This window comes from Amblyomma maculatum, chromosome 3, assembly GCF_055883805.1.
Source record: "Amblyomma maculatum isolate TAMU_Amacu chromosome 3, ASM5588380v1, whole genome shotgun sequence".
Lineage (NCBI taxonomy): Eukaryota > Metazoa > Arthropoda > Arachnida > Ixodida > Ixodidae > Amblyomma > Amblyomma maculatum.
Window position 1 is genome coordinate 58438148 of NC_139346.1, and position 17075 is coordinate 58455222.

General features: G+C 43.6%; 1 protein-coding gene across 1 annotated transcript; it reads left to right on the forward strand.

The window, feature by feature from the left end:
- Window positions 1-216: 216 nt before the first annotated feature.
- On the forward strand, window positions 217-2450 carry LOC146194825 (uncharacterized). The gene has a single exon (XM_084596133.1). It carries the CDS (start codon window positions 301-303, stop codon window positions 2335-2337), a length of 2037 nt encoding a protein of 678 aa, XP_084452259.1. The 5' UTR covers window positions 217-300; the 3' UTR covers window positions 2338-2450.
- Window positions 2451-17075: the final 14625 nt, after the last annotated feature.

Sequence of the window (17075 nt, forward strand, 5' to 3'; positions counted from 1 at the left end):
GGGAAAAGAGTTGTGACGTTGAAATGTTTATTTCGTCACTTACATGCTGCCCATGGCTGTGAAAAGAACTGGTTGTGCGGTCTTTGTGGATGTATGAAAACATTTGTTTCTTATGGCACCTACCGCAAGCATGTTTCTAGATGCCATTCTGAAATCTTCAACAACACAGGGTCTGCATTCAGTGTGCAAATGTGTGGAGACAGCATTGAAATGACTGATGATGCCCAATCTAATCACCCTGACAGCTTGGAAGGAGGCAACCAAAGTGAACCCTTCTCTTCAAGCCTACAACCGAATTTGATGAAGCAGTTTGCACTCCTACAGTTGAAGTGGAAGGAGGGGAAACGGCTTCCAGATGCTACGCTTCAGGACATATCAGCTGATGTATTAATGTATCTGGAGCAATTTTCAAGGCATTTTCTTTCACCTGATGCCACCAGTGACAATGCTATTTCCTTTGTTGAGAAAGACCTGTCAAAGCTGCTAAGTCAGTTTGAGCGTGAAAGCTATTGGAAATACTCCTTCCCCTTTGTTGAACCAAAAAGCATCTGCCTTGGTGTTACGCCAAATGGAAAAAAAGAGACTTACTGCTATGTACCAGTGCTCAAGGTTCTAGAGCAGTTTTTTGAGGGTTCCTTCATTGATTTGCCCTTGAGAAATATGGAGGAACCGGGAGACTATCTTTTAGATGTTTTTGATGGCTCGGAATTCCAGATTCATGACTACTTTCAAGGAGATGTCACGAAGATTTGCCTGCAGCTTTATACTGATGAATTTGAACTGTGTGATCCCCTTGGAAGTAGGCGAGGTAAAAATAAGATAATGGCAGTTTACTACACAGTTTTGAACCGTCCAGTTGACAATAGGTCAAAGCTCTCATCAATTCATTTAGCTGTTCTTGCAAAAGAACATCATGTGAATAAATATGGGCTAAAAAAAGTGCTTGAACCCCTAGTTCATGATATAGCCTGTCTTGAAAGCACAGGAATCACTGTCAATGGCTATATCCTAAGAGGATCGGTTTTCTTTGTCACAGGGGATAACCTATCCTTGCATCGGCTTGGAGGGTTCAAATGTAATTTCACTCATGGCAGGATATGCCGACACTGCATGGCACTTCGGTGTGAGACTGCAGCCAAGCACCGTTCATCAGATTTTACTGAGAGAACTCCTGATCTACACACCCAGCACCTCAACTTACTTGCTCGTGGCGTTAGCTCCTTGTCACTCTATGGTGTACGAGGTGAATGCAGTGTGAAATTCTCTGGATTTCATCCTACTCGTCACCTTCCTCCAGACATTATGCATGACCTACACGAAGGTGTAATTCCATTCTTGCTACAGCATGTAATTAGGCAACTCGTGAAAGACAGTGTATTCACTCTAGAATCCCTGAACAGTGCAATTGCTGAGCATGTCTACTTAGGAAATGACAGAAGGAATAAACCAGAACAACTGTCTAATGCAATACTGCAAAAGGGTTCTGCCCTTAAGGGGAACTCCTCACAGATTTTCTGCTTCTTCCGTTATCTGCCACTTTATGTTGGTGAATGTGTGCCAAGAGGACACAAAGTGTGGGGAATCTATCTCCTCTTCAGAAAAATAGTTGACATTATAATGAGCAAGCAGGTGAAAGTTGAGCATGTTGCCTACCTTGAACGCCTGATAACATGTTTTTGTGTTGATTTCAAGGAAATGTTCCCATCAGTTGCCATTCCATGCAAAATGCATTACTTGATTCACTATCCGAGGTATATATTGATGTATGGCCCACTGTGCAGGCTTTGGGCAATGCGATATGAAGCCAAGCATCAATATTTTAAGGACTTAGCTAGGAAGTTAAGGAACTTCAAGGACATCTGTGTGACTCTTGCAAAGCGTCACCAAGGGCATGAGATGTACTTGCAGGCATGCAACAGCAGCTTTGAGACCTGGCAAACAACAGGATGCAAGCAAGTACTCTTTGAGCACATTCCTGCAGATGTACAGGTCTATATCTCTGCTAATGAGATGATTGCCCAAGATATTTTTTCTCTGGTATCCACTTGCATTTGCAACACTGTGTACAGAGTTGGCAATGTTATGGTAATGGACATTTCTGCTGACCAGCCAGACTTTGTCATCATCACGAATATTTATTCAGTAAACAGGAACATTTTGATGTACACTCAAAAGCTTGAAACAGTGGAGTTTGACGAACATTTTCATGCTTATGTGGTAAGAAGACTCTCAGAGTGTGTAGTTGTGCCTGCAACTGTAGGTCTTCCAGTGGATGATGCAGCCTTGTATGTAGTGGGAAACAGAAGTCTGGTGTTCACAAGACATGCTTTAATCTAGATTTTTGTAGCCAGTTCGGACATTATTCCTTTTACTCCCACTTGCACATGCACCAGCATTCCATAGTTCTCTTGCAAACTTGAAAATAAATCTAACTGCAAACTTTGGCTGATCTTGTGACTCCTTTTTGTTGCTGTGCTTAAAATGCAAACTATTTGTGTAATAAATAACAGGAGACTAGTGCAGTGGCATTATCTTGGGCTGCACATACATACTAAATATAACAATTTCTGCAAAATAAAGTAAATCATGAAAGGCAGGTGAGGGAAAGCAGTTGTACATCGCTCTCTACTGAAAAAAACTGCATGAGTTGTACAAGATGTAAGAATCTGAATGTATAAGAATGTGTTCTTGTGAGTTTGAACATGAATTATGAGAGCCTGTACAGCCACTGTGCAGGAATGCATGAGAATATGCAAGCCTTTGTGGGACTGGACACGCATTTGTGAGAGCTTGTAGAGGCACATAAAGCCAGCGAATGTGAGCTGCCATAAACCTTTGTGCACATCTGCGCACCCAGTGAGGGTTCGCAGAGGCTACGCATGCTCTGCAAGAGCATGCCAACTTTGTGGTCATCTACATGCTTGAGTGCTAAAAAATTACTTGTCGAGACAGTGAAAACCCTTCAAATATGGAAGAGATCAAAGTGGGAGCCTTCATGTAATAATTCATGATTATATGCGACAGGCACTTTTTCATGGTTTGCAATTTTGGTCTTGCAATACAGTATATTTTCAACATTAGTAGAAAACTACTTGCTTCCTTTCATTATGCTGAAATTTTTATATTACAACATGCATGTTGACGAACTAGTCAACATATCAAGCTCACTGTAAGACAATGTCAAAAGTGAGTTACTGCAACTACATCTAATAGCATCATTTGCTTTTTCAACTGTTTGTTTCTGAAAGTTACATGCATACCATAGATGCATGACAAAGGCTGTGTGCACTGCGTTGATGTGTTGCCTGCCATGTAGTTGACAGTCAAACTGGCGACGAAAATCGCCCTAATATTATGTTGCATATGAATGGAGGTGACACAGTAAAACTGCACAATATTACCACTATCAGTTAGGCATCACAAGTTTGAAGTATTTGCTTGGAGTTTCTGTAGAAGGAAAAATAAATGTGACAGCAGAAATGTCAGTCGACTCCAGTAGTGAACTTTACGAGCTCATATATCACTTGTAAAGACCACAGAAAGACAATCCTCAAATGACTGAACAGCAATAACAGATGGGATGGGAAATAAGATGACAATCTGCTTCTTTCTCTCCCATCCTATCTTAAAGCACTGTTCACTCATTATGAACCAACCGGCCTGACTCTCTTTTTCTGCACAATTCAGCTGCACGTGCAACTCTTGCAGTGCAGTTTCCACCAGCAGTGCTGCATGGAAACGGCAGCTTGGTTGCCTTAGCTTCTTTATATGCTGTAGGCCACACAGACACGACGAAATATTTCTATGGCTAGTCTTATGAAGGCTTAATTGAAGTAACGTGCACGCAAACACCCTACACTTCCTTCACTTGGAGCTTGACCGGTAAGCTATTTTTGTATGTCGCATATCTTGCCTGACTTGACACGTCACGTTTTCACACAACAGTTCTTGCCACAGCCCTTGCTTTTGCTATAAGCTAGCATTAAGAATTTCGTCACCATTGAAGAGTTAAACACTGGAAGTAGTGAGGCACACATCACAAAAGTAAGTATCTCTCGCAAGTAATCAGTTTAAGCTGACAGCCATAGATGACTACCAGCCATAACGGAACAGTGTTCCAGCACTTCGGCGTCTTCGGTTTCTAAACAAATCACTCGATTTGTAGAAGGCCATACATAGTCTTCTAATCTAAACACACAACAGAATGGCCACTGCCGCTGTTTCTGATCAGGAATTTTAGCAAGGAACTTGGCGATGCCTGTGGGCCAAAGCTCCGGTGGCTCCGGCTCGCCAAACCACAGCATCGCATTTTTGACCTCAATGCCGCGGTCAACCTGACGTTCATGACAAGCACGTGGACAGTTTGTCCAGCGTCGCGAGAAAAGAACCGAAATTCATGGTGGTCTTTCGCTAGCACCGCCACATTTCTGAATGCGCAAACAAACAGGCGCGCATACATGACAAACATGCCGATACCACCCGATACCGTGTTTGCCGCTGTTAATCGAGGCGAGTGGCAAAGTATTGAAGACACAAAACTACGCAGGAGACAGGACACAGAAAGGAGGTAAACTGGAATGGATCAGACCTTTCTGTGCCCCGTCTCCTGCGTAGCTTTATGTCTTATCAACATAGCCCCTCATCTACTCCTCGAGTAAGCGGCTTCCGAAACCGAAACAAGTCGGAACCAGCCGAAGCAGCCGAAGCTGGTCGAAGTGCCAGCCATAACCAAAATGAGTGGGTGTTTGGGTTTGGGTCGTGCCTTTTTATTGCGCTGCTGGGGTCATCATGCTCTCGAGATATACGAGGCACAGTGGCACAGAGTGCAATAAAATAGCCCGTGTGATGTGCAGAGGCGTGGTCAGGTTCTTTGTAAACGTGTGCAAAAAGTGTCCCCGCGTACCCGACAGATAGTGCATCTTCGTGCGCTTTTACTGGAAACAACGCTGACGGGACTATTGAAGGGCGGCCACCACCCGGGAAACATTTGGCATCTCAGAGGTAAGTTAATTTCCTTCTTTCCTTTACATTATCCCGAAAACTTTGCGCAGAACTCGTCATGCATGCCAACACAGCCCTAGCTCGTAAACACCAAGACCCGCATTTCATTATAACAAACGAATATTTGGTTTTGAGTACAAAAAGGGGGGTGACTGCGCTTGCAGGGTCTTGGAAAGGAGACAGTGGCAGGAGCTAACCGATCATAGTAACATATGCCTTACAAATCAGCACTCGTAAGCCCATTGCGGGATGCACGGTGCAGACTCCGTACTGCGATTCGGCCTTCGGCAAGAATTTAGAATGGGCCACTTCGTAGTGCCTCGACCCGGGCCTTATGTTGCGCTGCAGTTGAAGTTCCAGCGCTTGCGCAGTTGAAACTACACGGACTTAATAAGCGGTAAAACCTACCTGTATTACGACAGGGCTTGTTCATTATTCTTATGTTCGATTAAATTTTGCATATCATGAGATATGGAGCCGGCGAACACGCGACGACACTGTTTCAGCTTCAACCGTACTTAAAGCTCCATTGTCGAGCCTTTAGTAGTAGAAGGGACAGCAAAAAAAGTTTATGAGCTATTTTTCGGCAGTATTGGCTTGGCAGTTTTTTTTTTCATACCTTCTGTCTTGACTGAAGTAATCCACAAAACCTACAAAGTGCATATAAAATATAAAGCTCACAGAAATGATTTTTCTGGTCGGCTCTAGCAGCCCGAAAAAATTATTGTATAACTAGACCACCTACTCACCACGTCAGCTTCAGCAAAAAAAAAAAAAATTGTGGATAATAGAGGCAGTTTCACTGCAGTCCTGATAAATATGGTGAAGTTGTTGAAGCAAAACTTGAGTATTGAATGCAAAATGAATTCCACCTAGATCAGCCAGAGCACAAGTTGGAAGGTGAAAACAGGCGCTTGACTAAATTCTCTTGTGAAAATTCATATTTCTGGTCTGACTCTGCGCATTCTTCAGAGTTGGCATAATGGGAGCTAAGGACGAACTTTTGCCTTTCTTGGTGCACTGCTCCTGCTTCCTTCAAGGAGCCATTGTGCGTAACCCGAGTTGGGGTGCGATCATTGCATGTTCACAGGGTGGTTGGGGAACAAACTTGGTGGCACAGTGAAAGCCATTGACAATATGCTGATGACAGGCTGCCTTTGGCTTGTATTTCTCTGTGTGTTTCGTATGTGCGAGGGTTCCATAAGCTGCCACATTTCATGTTAAGGTGACTGGCATCATCAAAAAGTCAGTGTGATGATTGAAGTCCTCAGAATATGTCGTGATTTTATTTCTGGACAGACATTGCAGACATTGTTTACTGGACATACCTTTGGGTGAAAATTTAGTAGGTGAAGCTACAGGCAGAGTGCTTGCTTAGTATTCCAACATAACTACCCAAACAATGTCACTGTTTACTGGAAACAGATTGTTCAAGCTTCCAGCCTTCGAGTTGTTCACTCGTGCATTCCAGGTGAAGCACATTTACGCCTTGGCACATGGCAGGGTCAGGCGTCTGTTCATCACCACTGTACTAGGTTAGACTTCCAGTGGACTCAAAATGCCTTTTGCCATTGCCACAAGGTAGAATCTAAAAAAAAGGTTTGATGATGAACATACCGTTCGCTCTGTTAGCAGGTAAAGAGTTAACGTAACTTTTCTTACTGGTTACATTATCTGGCACCTCTAGATGCATGTTGTGCCTGCTACGGGCACTGAATCCTTGGTGTGAGATCTGAGGTCCTAGCAGGATCACAGACTTTTATAATGCTACTTAAATTATGAGCAGATCAAGGTGACAGATAACAATACTTTACTAATAGTGAATCCCAATCGCAAAGTTTGGTTACTTACATAACAATGTTTTCTGCTCTTTTTTGGAGCAACTGTATTCGAAATGCAGATCTGGAACACAGGTCCCATCATCCAAATGCAGATGGGGAGCGATTGCTGAGCCAAGATCGCTCCATGGAGCAGTCTGGATTGCTCTGCCGAAACCTACAGAACCGGCTGGAAGTTGAGTATTTGTTCAGCTGCACCCTCTATGAATGCAGATTGCTGTCATGAACTTGTGCTCACTCTTGAGGACAGCAAGTCTTAGAGCAGCAGTAGTATGTAATAATGTTTTTATAAACCTCACCTCGGAGTGCGACTCAAACTATGCGCAGAAACCATCTTTATGTGCTATTTGGGAACTCGAAGTCATTCCTCTACTCTGAAACTGCGAAAATGGTGGACTGCAACTTTGTTTAATTTGATAGTAGTGCAAAAAAATCTTACTATGCTTGCCCACACTTGGCTGTACTAAAGAATGGCATAAACTGTTTATGTCAACGCCATCCCTAGAAGCAGCGGGAGAAATGCAGACCTATTACAGGTTTAAAAACAGACGGCACGTGTATATGAAGCACAGGCTAGTGCACGGAATGACGGGTACTTCCTCTGTCAGTCCACGGGCACCACCTACTTGTGTTGGTTGGTGCACGAGTTCCAAATGCGGAGTCGGGACACAGTATGGACTGGATGCACGGGTTCTGTTGCGGAGCGGGTAGACCATTTCAGTTCGGGGATTGTAATTCACTATATGTGCGGAGAAAAAGCAACTGAACGTGAGTCTCTGTTGGCATATATCGCATTGCCTGCTGCCATCGCTTTTGCTTTCAGTATGTGCTAGTGTCAGGAAGGCTTACAGCACAAGTGGGAGGGGAGACGCTGATCTGTGCCATTATGGAAAGGCAGAGTTGTTAACATGGACAAATACCTCTTTGCATCACCATGAAAGTTGCTAAGGCTCAGCTCCATGCACAATTAGGCTAGTAGAATGCAGGCATATTTCAGACAGCTCTGCAGCTACAGGCCTACAGCAACGGCTGTCATACCTTTAATGAGAACTCTTGTCTAAACAGGCAACATTTCACAAAGTGCAAAGTAAAATGCTGAGCATGTCTTTTTTTTTTTTTCATTTAACAAATCTGATGGTCACAGTGAAGAAGTCATGAAATGTCTGTTAATATGCCTCTGCTGCCCCATTCGTAAAGCAAACAGATTGAAGTTCTCGAATGGGCATGGTTACAGTGCTGAGCAGTTCTGTTAGATGTGTCCGTAAGGGTGGCACATTGTTTTGGCTTCATCACTTTCATTGTTCAAAAGAATTCTAAACAGTAGGTGAATTGGAACTTAAAGTGGACAGAACAAATAAGCCATCTTTAGAGGCAGAAATACTGCAGATGGTGAGGCAATGGTCAGATGCCAAGGAGCCACGAGCCGCACCTGGACTTTGCAAGCAGCCTTGTGCTACTCACGAGCCGCAGCTTGGCTTGTACAAAACATGCCTGCAAATGTAACCCTGCCTCAAGGCTGCCTACACCCTGCCGTGGTGGTTTCAGTGTTTAGGGTACTTGACTAGTGAGCTGGGTGACCTGGATTCGATCCCAGCCGGGGTGGTTACATCAGTGCACATTAAAGAAGCTTAGATGGTCGAAATTGTCCAGAGCAACCTACAATGGCTGAATCTCATTGCCGAAGTTTCTTTGGGATGTTGAACCATATGAATCAAATCAAGGCGGCTTACTGTTAGCATTAGTAGGTGACCTTTGCTATGCCACAAAGTCTGCCCCTCACCTCCGAAATTTCGTTGTTTGCACTTCAACTCGGGTTACACCTTGATGACACCTTTTCCTTAAACGGTTGTAGTTGATGAAAAGAAGTTTAAAAGCGTATCTCACTCTCAGTCAGTGAACTCCGAAAAAGGTGCTAATTTGGTTGTAAACTTCAGTTTTCTCATGAGAATTTGGTAATTGTCATAATTTGACCCTTAAAAAGTCATGTCTCTGCTGAAATGTTCATGTGGCAAGCTAGGTAGCTTCTGCAGATGGCTTGGATATATCAGAAGTGCTATGATGGTGAACTGTGCTTAGTGTCTGTCATACCTTAATGATGAAGGTGGCGAACGCTGATTAGACAGATTTTGTTGTGTTATGTTTCTGCACCCGGTTTCAGCCAGGTTTCTAGAATTATGTGACACTGGGGGCTCCTCATACCACTCAATTTGTAAGTACGGTGGACGTCATATCATTTGCTCGCTATGTGCATTTCATTGTGCGGGTTTAATAAGCTTTTCACGAAAGTGGATACAGTGAGTATGCATAGATCTGTTCTCTGAAGCATTCGCTGAGTGACAGCCCAGGCCAACCCTGGTAAACCCAGAACTTCTGCCACATTATTGTTTCATTGGTATGGCTTTGGCTACCCTCCTGATATCCCAGCTTCTGACACCAAGTATGCATAACCATGGTCTGTCATTAACTCCAGTGCTGTAATTGATCACCACATACTTCTGTGGTGCTGCACATTTCAAGTTATCACTGTATATATGAGCAGTGTTTCGGAACCTACTTAGTGCTGAGCTGCGGTACACATTTGAGGACTAATAGCAAGTTTGCTCTTCGTGATGGCTTCCACAGACAAGGATACTCTTGTGGGGAAAGGCATGTTGCAGATGCCTGCATGACAACCCTTCTGATTTTGCCAGAAGACTTCCGATTTTTATTGCATAAGCAATACCACGTGAGGTTTCAGCCCATTGCGTATACCCGGCCTGTAGCCACGTTTGACCTTTGACCTTTAGAGATGAAAAAGAAGAAAGAAAGAGAAGCTATGTCGGCTTTGCTTACGCAACCTACTGGATTAATCTAAATCTAAATCCCAGCTAATTTTTGATTGCATGATCACTGCCCTAAATCTTCCGATAAGGGGCTTGTTCCTGCAAAGAATGGCTTTTCGAAACTGGCACCGAGGAATTAACATCATAATTGCCAGCATTGCTATTGGAGGCCACACTAGCACTATTAGCATCATTGGCTAAGCAGGAAATCAATCAGTCGATTTAGCTGAGCCAGATTAGGTGTGGCTGGTTGCAAAAACAGTTGGTGTACTGCATTGCTTGTAGGCAGCGATACGCAGCCAATGCAGGCACATTAGATATAGATGCTTTGCTGGCTTTGCTTTTGATCTTGGCTAAGGCAGCTGCTTGGTGCACTTGACATTAGAGGGTCATTGGTGTGGCTTCGCCTAGATGTCACGCCTTCCAATCCTCCTGTATTGAACTTCCAGCCGCATGCCTCGCGTTACCAAGCTGCTCTATGCCCAACAATGGTGTGATAGCTTTTGGTGTCCAAGCAAGCTGGGAGCCATAATTCTAAGCATACCTGAAAAGCCGTGCCTTTCACCAACTGCGAATATTCCTTCGCAGCTCAAGAGACAACCCCCCCCCCCACAGTGCCATGCGTCTGAAGACATACATATCCTCAGGAAATCATTAAACCATTGGTGTGTGCAGCACAGATGTTCTGTGTGCAAAACTGTGCATCCGGTGCCCCCTATCTTTCTATTTACAATATGATATTGCCCACAATTGCACCACTGTCCGGAGAAACCACTGTTCATACTTCATTTGTTATTGGGCTTTAAATGCTTGCTGCAACTCGGCACTCCGTACACTCTGAAATGCTGCTGAGGTATCCGGTGACGACTAGAAATGTGCCTACACCACAGCAGCATAATGCGATGATCAACTACAGCAATTGAAACCTGCAATTGGCAACATTTATTCATGCTCGGCATCAGCCGCAGGGACATCAAGAGGCTTCTCTTGGTCGTATCTGAAAGGATGTGGCAGTATTTTAGAGTCAAACAGATTGAGGTTCTCACAGAGCTGATGCTTTAGAGAGTGGGTGAGTGAATCCTTATTGTATCCACTTTCATGAAAGGCTTGGTATGCCGTAGGATAAAGTCTGCACAGCATATGAACGTTGCTATGCCCCCTATGTTTTCAAGTGGAGAGGAGGTCAAGGTGTCCCCATACTAGTGTCATTGCCATTTTGCGATTCGCGAGGAAACTTTCTCCTACACTTGAGAAGCTATTCAATTGGAGCTTCATTTCTAAAAAAAAAAAACAGGCCTTGAGGACTGCTTATAGTAAAGGTTTCAGTCAAGGCATGTTTGTGAATATAGCAGTTAACCTGGTCCCCATGCACTGTTTCCACTGCATCGGGTAGAAGGGGATTTCTCAAGAAGACCTTGTTAGAAGGAATGCTCAGGGGCGGTCATGAATCTTAACCAAGCCTTGAGTAGAGGAATGGCTGTTTCCACCACTCTATGGAGCAGAGGCACATTGCTGAGTCAAGGCATATTTTCATGTGATTGTGAATTATTAAATGTTTGCTTCAGTTATGCATTCATACATCGTTAGCGCTGTCCTTGTCTTGCAATCGCCTAATGCAAGGCACAAATTTCACTTGAAATCTTAATGCTAGAGCATATAAGACAATCGCTAGATATTTTTAATGTTAGATGTAGATAATTACCAGAATTAATGGCAAGCAAGGAGGGTTCAAAGCACTTTTGTGCATAGTGGCACATCTAGCGCCCAGAGCTGGCCATATATAAAACTTTGACAAGAGTTTTATGACCGGAGGAAGCATTGAGGGCTCAGATATGGCTGTGGATTATGTAATGCACCTACATCCATCAAATTTCACTAACTTCTGTTATCAGTCTGTGGACAATAAATGCGTTTGAAGGTAACAGTTACGGTCGGAGATTGACCATCAAGATTCTAAGTTGCATTCAAACTTGAATAGAGTTGTGCCACTTTTACATGGCATTCTTGATCACCATTGAAAGATTCCATCATCTCACTAGAAGTTATTGTACCACCACTGTTGCAATCGATAATTCGCTGCTAGGCTCATGTAATACTCATGCCCTTTTGGAAATGTCTTATCAGCTTTTTTTGTATAAGTGGCAATGATATTGTACTTTCTGCAGTGTTCTGTGTCCTTTTTTTTTTTCTTCATATGATCGTATATTTAGGATTGCATAATCTTGCAGGCTTGATTTTGTTTCTAGCCCTATATGCTGAGCCATATCCAAGGGTGCATAGTTCTACTTCTCAAAGGCCAGTTTAATATCCAGTTTTGCACTGCTCTGTTGTCTCGCTAATTTTTGTACCTTTCCACGAAGCAGTGCTCAAACGTCATTGATTGATACGGTATGGTTTGAAAACCCTTAAAATATCTGTTCGACTCAGGTATTAGATTTTGTGGTGGACTGATGCCGAGCAGCCTGTATGCTTGTCTGTTCCTCAGATTTCTGTAGTTCAAATCGAAATGTTTTGAATTGTTATCAAATAATAGTAGAGCACCTACTGGTTCCTTTCTCAAAATGTTTTGAAAAGACATGAGCTGAATTTTTGCATTTTTGGGATATAGTCTAGCCTTTTTTGCACTTTGCAGACGTCACACTGAAAACCTGTATCCAAGTCCGAACCCGCCAGGCCAAGAGCAGCTGAAGAAGAAAACCTCTAGCCAAGCTCCAACCTGGCGAACTGAAAGCAGCTGAAGTTTTGTAATCACCAGGTATCACCCATGCTGAGACATGGCATGAATAAAGCCAATCCAGGTGACCACATAGTATTGGTTTTGCAAGCATGCATGCTTTACACTTGAAGCCCATCTCATGGAAGGCATCATTTCTGCAAAACATTTTGTGTCAGAACTGCAGCAGACACTGATTGAGGCCTTGCACAAAGCCTAAAACTGGAAAATTAGTATTATGCGCAACACGAACGTGAGGAGTATGTATAGAGCCTTGCAACCATGCGAAGTATTAACATAGTATGGTATACCATTCCTGTGTCAATGTCTCATCCTTTGAGATCAGACTGCTGTCTTGAACCTTCCGAGTGCACTCAGTTCTTGCACTATGCGAGTGTGCATATCCATGCGCTCTGCAGGTTAACTATGCAGAGACTTTGCCGGACTCGCAGTACGTGGGTGCAAAAGTCCTTGCAGTGAGCACATCCTCGCGCTGTGCGGGTTGATAACCACGCACAGATTTTGCGTGCTGAGTCAAGCACAAGATTTCCAGCCACTGCACAGACAGTTTCTGTTTTGCACTTAAGGTTATTTACCTAAATTTAATATTGTCTTCAGACAATGGAATTTGCAGTGGCTGACGAGCTACTTCATAAACTCACATTATTTACTAAAAATTAATTCCCCCGGTCTCATGCTCTAAAGGTATACATATATAGCCCGAGCCACAACCGTGCTGCTCTAAACCTTTCAGGAAATCAGGTTTGCCGCCTTCTGGAGCTTCAAAAGTATATACCGACCATGTATAAAAGGCTACGAAGTGACGCTGCCTTACACCCAGCATATGAGGTGTTATCCCTCCCCATAACACCCTAAGGCATATTCTGCAACCGTAACATCCTTATGATATGCAAGAGGTGATTTTCAATGACCGTAACACCCTAGGCTCAGGGTGTAAGGGTTTTTTGAATAGCGAGAATGCCCAAAGAGGTGTTTTTGTTTTTACAGTGAAGCTGTTCATTAATAGACAGTTACGGCGAATTATTTAGGGCAGGGAATCGTTCCGGCCCGTTAAGAAAAATGTTTTACGTAAATCGTAGCGTGGCACAAACATAGTTACTTAGCTGTTTACCAACGCGATATTTGTTCCTGAAGCCAGGTCTTAAGCAGGATACGTTGTTGGGTGACTTGGTTCATGACGGTGGTAAGATACGTACGTAAAAAAGATGATCACGACATACATACATACACACACACATACATACATACGTACATGCATATTCTCCCACATGCATGCATGTACACTCACACACATACATACATACATACATATTCATACACACATACATACATACATACATGCGTGGAGATATGCAGTCACGCAAAGGAGATCTAAGTTAGTGATTTACGACATATATATTCTAGCAAATGAAGCTACGAGTGCAGATAGTGAGCGAGGTGGTTTCCCTCGGTACTTCACTCAAGCCTGTGCGCGCAGATTCATATGCTGACTCTGTCGCCAATCTTCTGAAGTTGAGCTCACTGCATAAAGAAAAGGTCATGCAACGGCCTTGTTAAATTCTTAGTGGTGCATGGTACAACACAGGGCAGCAACGAACGACGGCACCAGTGTGGCGCGAAGCACGCTAATATTTTTTTCCTTGCGGGCTGGTACAATACTCTGTACCGCTTTATTGAAGTCTATGAAATGCATTAAAATTATACGCAATCGAGTCTGGTTATACCGTTGTATAGTTTTACCGGTGTCCAAGCACTCTTGTTAGGACCAGGGCACGTCTTATGTGACGTCACGGCCTTGAGCGTCTTTCAGAAATCAGGCACGACAAAGATTGTTGCTCGGCTCTTCCGTCCGTGTGAGTGCTTTCACTCTATTGTACGTGAGTGAAAGTTTTGTGTGAGTGCTTTCACACTATCGTATGTGAGTGAAAGTTGTGTTTGAGTGCTCTCACACTATCGTACGTGAGTGAAAGTTTTGTGTGTCCAGCCTCGTGAGAGTCATGTGTAAAATCAGCAATTTAGTGAGGGAGTAGTGTTTATTAAGCAGCGGAGTTGGCACAAAGGCGCGGCGAATAGTCGCACTTTCGTGTCACGTAAAGTGGGCATTGTAACCTGGAGCCAAATTTCGAACTGATGATCTCAATGCTGCAAGCAGCGTTGCTTTTCCCCGGTGGTAACTGCCCCAATCGTACATACATTTTCAGGCGCAGGCTTTGCCAAGAAGAGAGAGCCAGGATTCGCGCCATCAGTTTACTACCAAGACGCAGCTTCTCGCCTCTTTAAATTCGTGCCATGCCATTATGAACACATGAACGAAGATCGCTTTTATAGCTGGCGATGACTGCACTAGCTGGTGAGAACCCTTCCCTTGATCGTGTTTAGAAGGATATTCTTGTAGCCCACTCTTCCTGAATTTAAGTAAGTCAAATGAAATGCGCAGAAGCAGTGGTAACAGAAGTGGTCACTGTGCGAGTAACCCTTGAGGATGAACGAAGAGTCTCAAACCAATGTTTCCTATGTGTTTACTTATACCTTTGCCTCCTTTATCATTTATAAACCTCGGGAGACTAGAGAGCAATTCCCAATTCGGCAATGTGCGACGACTGGTCTTGCGTAGCCTAGAGTAGCATGTTTTGCTCGGCTGTCCAAGAGATGCGCTTCGAATGACGTCTGAAACCTAAAGATGTGAAAATATTTCTTGAGGCGAATATTCTTTATCAGGTGAAATAATTTGAGAGGCGACGTTTCTCAATTCGCCTTAATTATTGAAATTCAACCAGCATCTCTGCATGCGTGACATCACATTTGAATTAAGTGCTGAGGTGTTGAAAATTCTCCACTTAGGAGTACTGCTGAGAGGGCTTGAACCTGCCGACCAAGGAGTTTTGCTGACACCACACTGCAAAAGCACGACTCAACAGAGTCTTCGATCCGATTGGACGCTAAAACTGTCGCTTGAACGCTGTAAATAACGATGCATACGGTAGCAGCACATTAGACTGGTGAAAGCACTCATGGCATCACAGCAAATTTAGCTTATGCTTCCATGCGACGTAATGTGTAGCGGTAGCATGAACGGTAAACGTAATTTTCACTCTTCAGTGCTGCCTTCAGAATTTGCTCGTTTTAATAAATTCTACTTATTGTTTGTGGTTTGCAACAACCATCCCCGCTTGCCATTGTCCCTTAAACTCGGGCACGAGAACCCAGATAATGAGTGCAGTTGATTTTATTCGCCAGAAGATAAATTCTTTCTCCAAGAACAAGGGAAATTGAAAGAGCAAAAGTGTTAGCGCTCAGAGTCGACTTTGCAACTGGAACGTCTTTCTTTGCGTTTTTTATTTCAGCGGCCTGATGATCAAGCTGAGGAGCATCCTGAAATATCGAATATTGCTCGTTTCTTGAGATCCTATTTTCAAGTTTAACGCGCTCAATTCCATGTTACGGATACAACCAGCAGACGCAAGCATGTATTTATTCAAAACTACTCCAATCAAAAAGGAGCAATAGTGTTATTTTTGAGGTCAAGCATTTGCACCTAGCTTCAGGGACTGAACTTTTGATAATGATTTCACGAAATAATAATGCCCAATGCACCAGGCCTTCCTAAGGTGGTCTTGTGTCACTTCTTACCATCTCATCATTGTTAACATGATAGAACCCAAACCACTGCTCCTTTAGAAGCGTTAAGCAGACCACGAATTTCAGTTTTCTTCCACTAATGACATGATACTTCAAATTTGTAGATCACTCTCAGAAGCATGCTAGAGGTATAAAAACAAATATTCGAACCAAACCTAAACCGAAGTGAGCGAACGAGCCTGTTTACCATTGGCCTAATTATACAATATAGTCTGTCATTTTTTACACTTCCTTTCGCTCTATCGGCAAGACAATTCAAGGTCACAGGTGGCTCAATACGTCATGTGGCTATGATGTCATTTGTGACCAAGTTGTAGATGACGAAATATTGACGTGCTACTTATCTCCACTAAACTAGTAAGTTAGTTGTATGGGATTTTATGGCGCATAGGCCCGCTGACATATCAGGCAACACAAATCATTGGCCTAATATTGGTAGCCTGTTCATAATGTCCGCCCCCGACATAGAACCAGTGCAGGGCCAAGATAGTACTAATACTGGGCAGATGGTTAGTGCTGCCTTGGTAGATACAGAGCACCACTTTAACCAAGCCGTATGAACGTATTCGCATGGCCTCGGATCAGCGTTCCTTCATGGGAATCCAAAAGGCCCGGAGGGTCTGATTATTAACTCAGAGGAGGCGCCCGAGTTCGTAGCTCCCGTCACCTCGGCCATGCCATGTGGTCTCGCTCATTCATGCAACCCGATGATCAATCAGTGCCTGCCATGTGAACTGAAAACGATGGTCTGCCAGGAGTACGTCCTCAGTTTTGAACACCGACGCTAACATCGCATTTTGTGGAGCCCAGAACCCTTACTGTTATCGTGTTAAAATTTGAATTCGGGCTACTTCAGTTTACACTACATTGTCATTGCATTTCCGGAGACGTTCTAAACGGTTTACTTCCTGGCCTCAATGCAGGCTGCGCATAAAAATTTACTCACTCTTTAAGTAGCTGCGCTGTAGTTATGGAAGGGTGCATTCGTGGTGTACTACAGCCGTCAGCACTCTTTTAGCACGAATGCTCGAGCGCGTGCCC

Excerpts from the sequence above, each read along its gene's own strand:
- LOC146194825 (XM_084596133.1), top strand. The coding sequence starts at position 301 with ATGAAGCAGTTTGCACTCCTACAGTTGAAGTGGAAGGAGGGGAAACGG.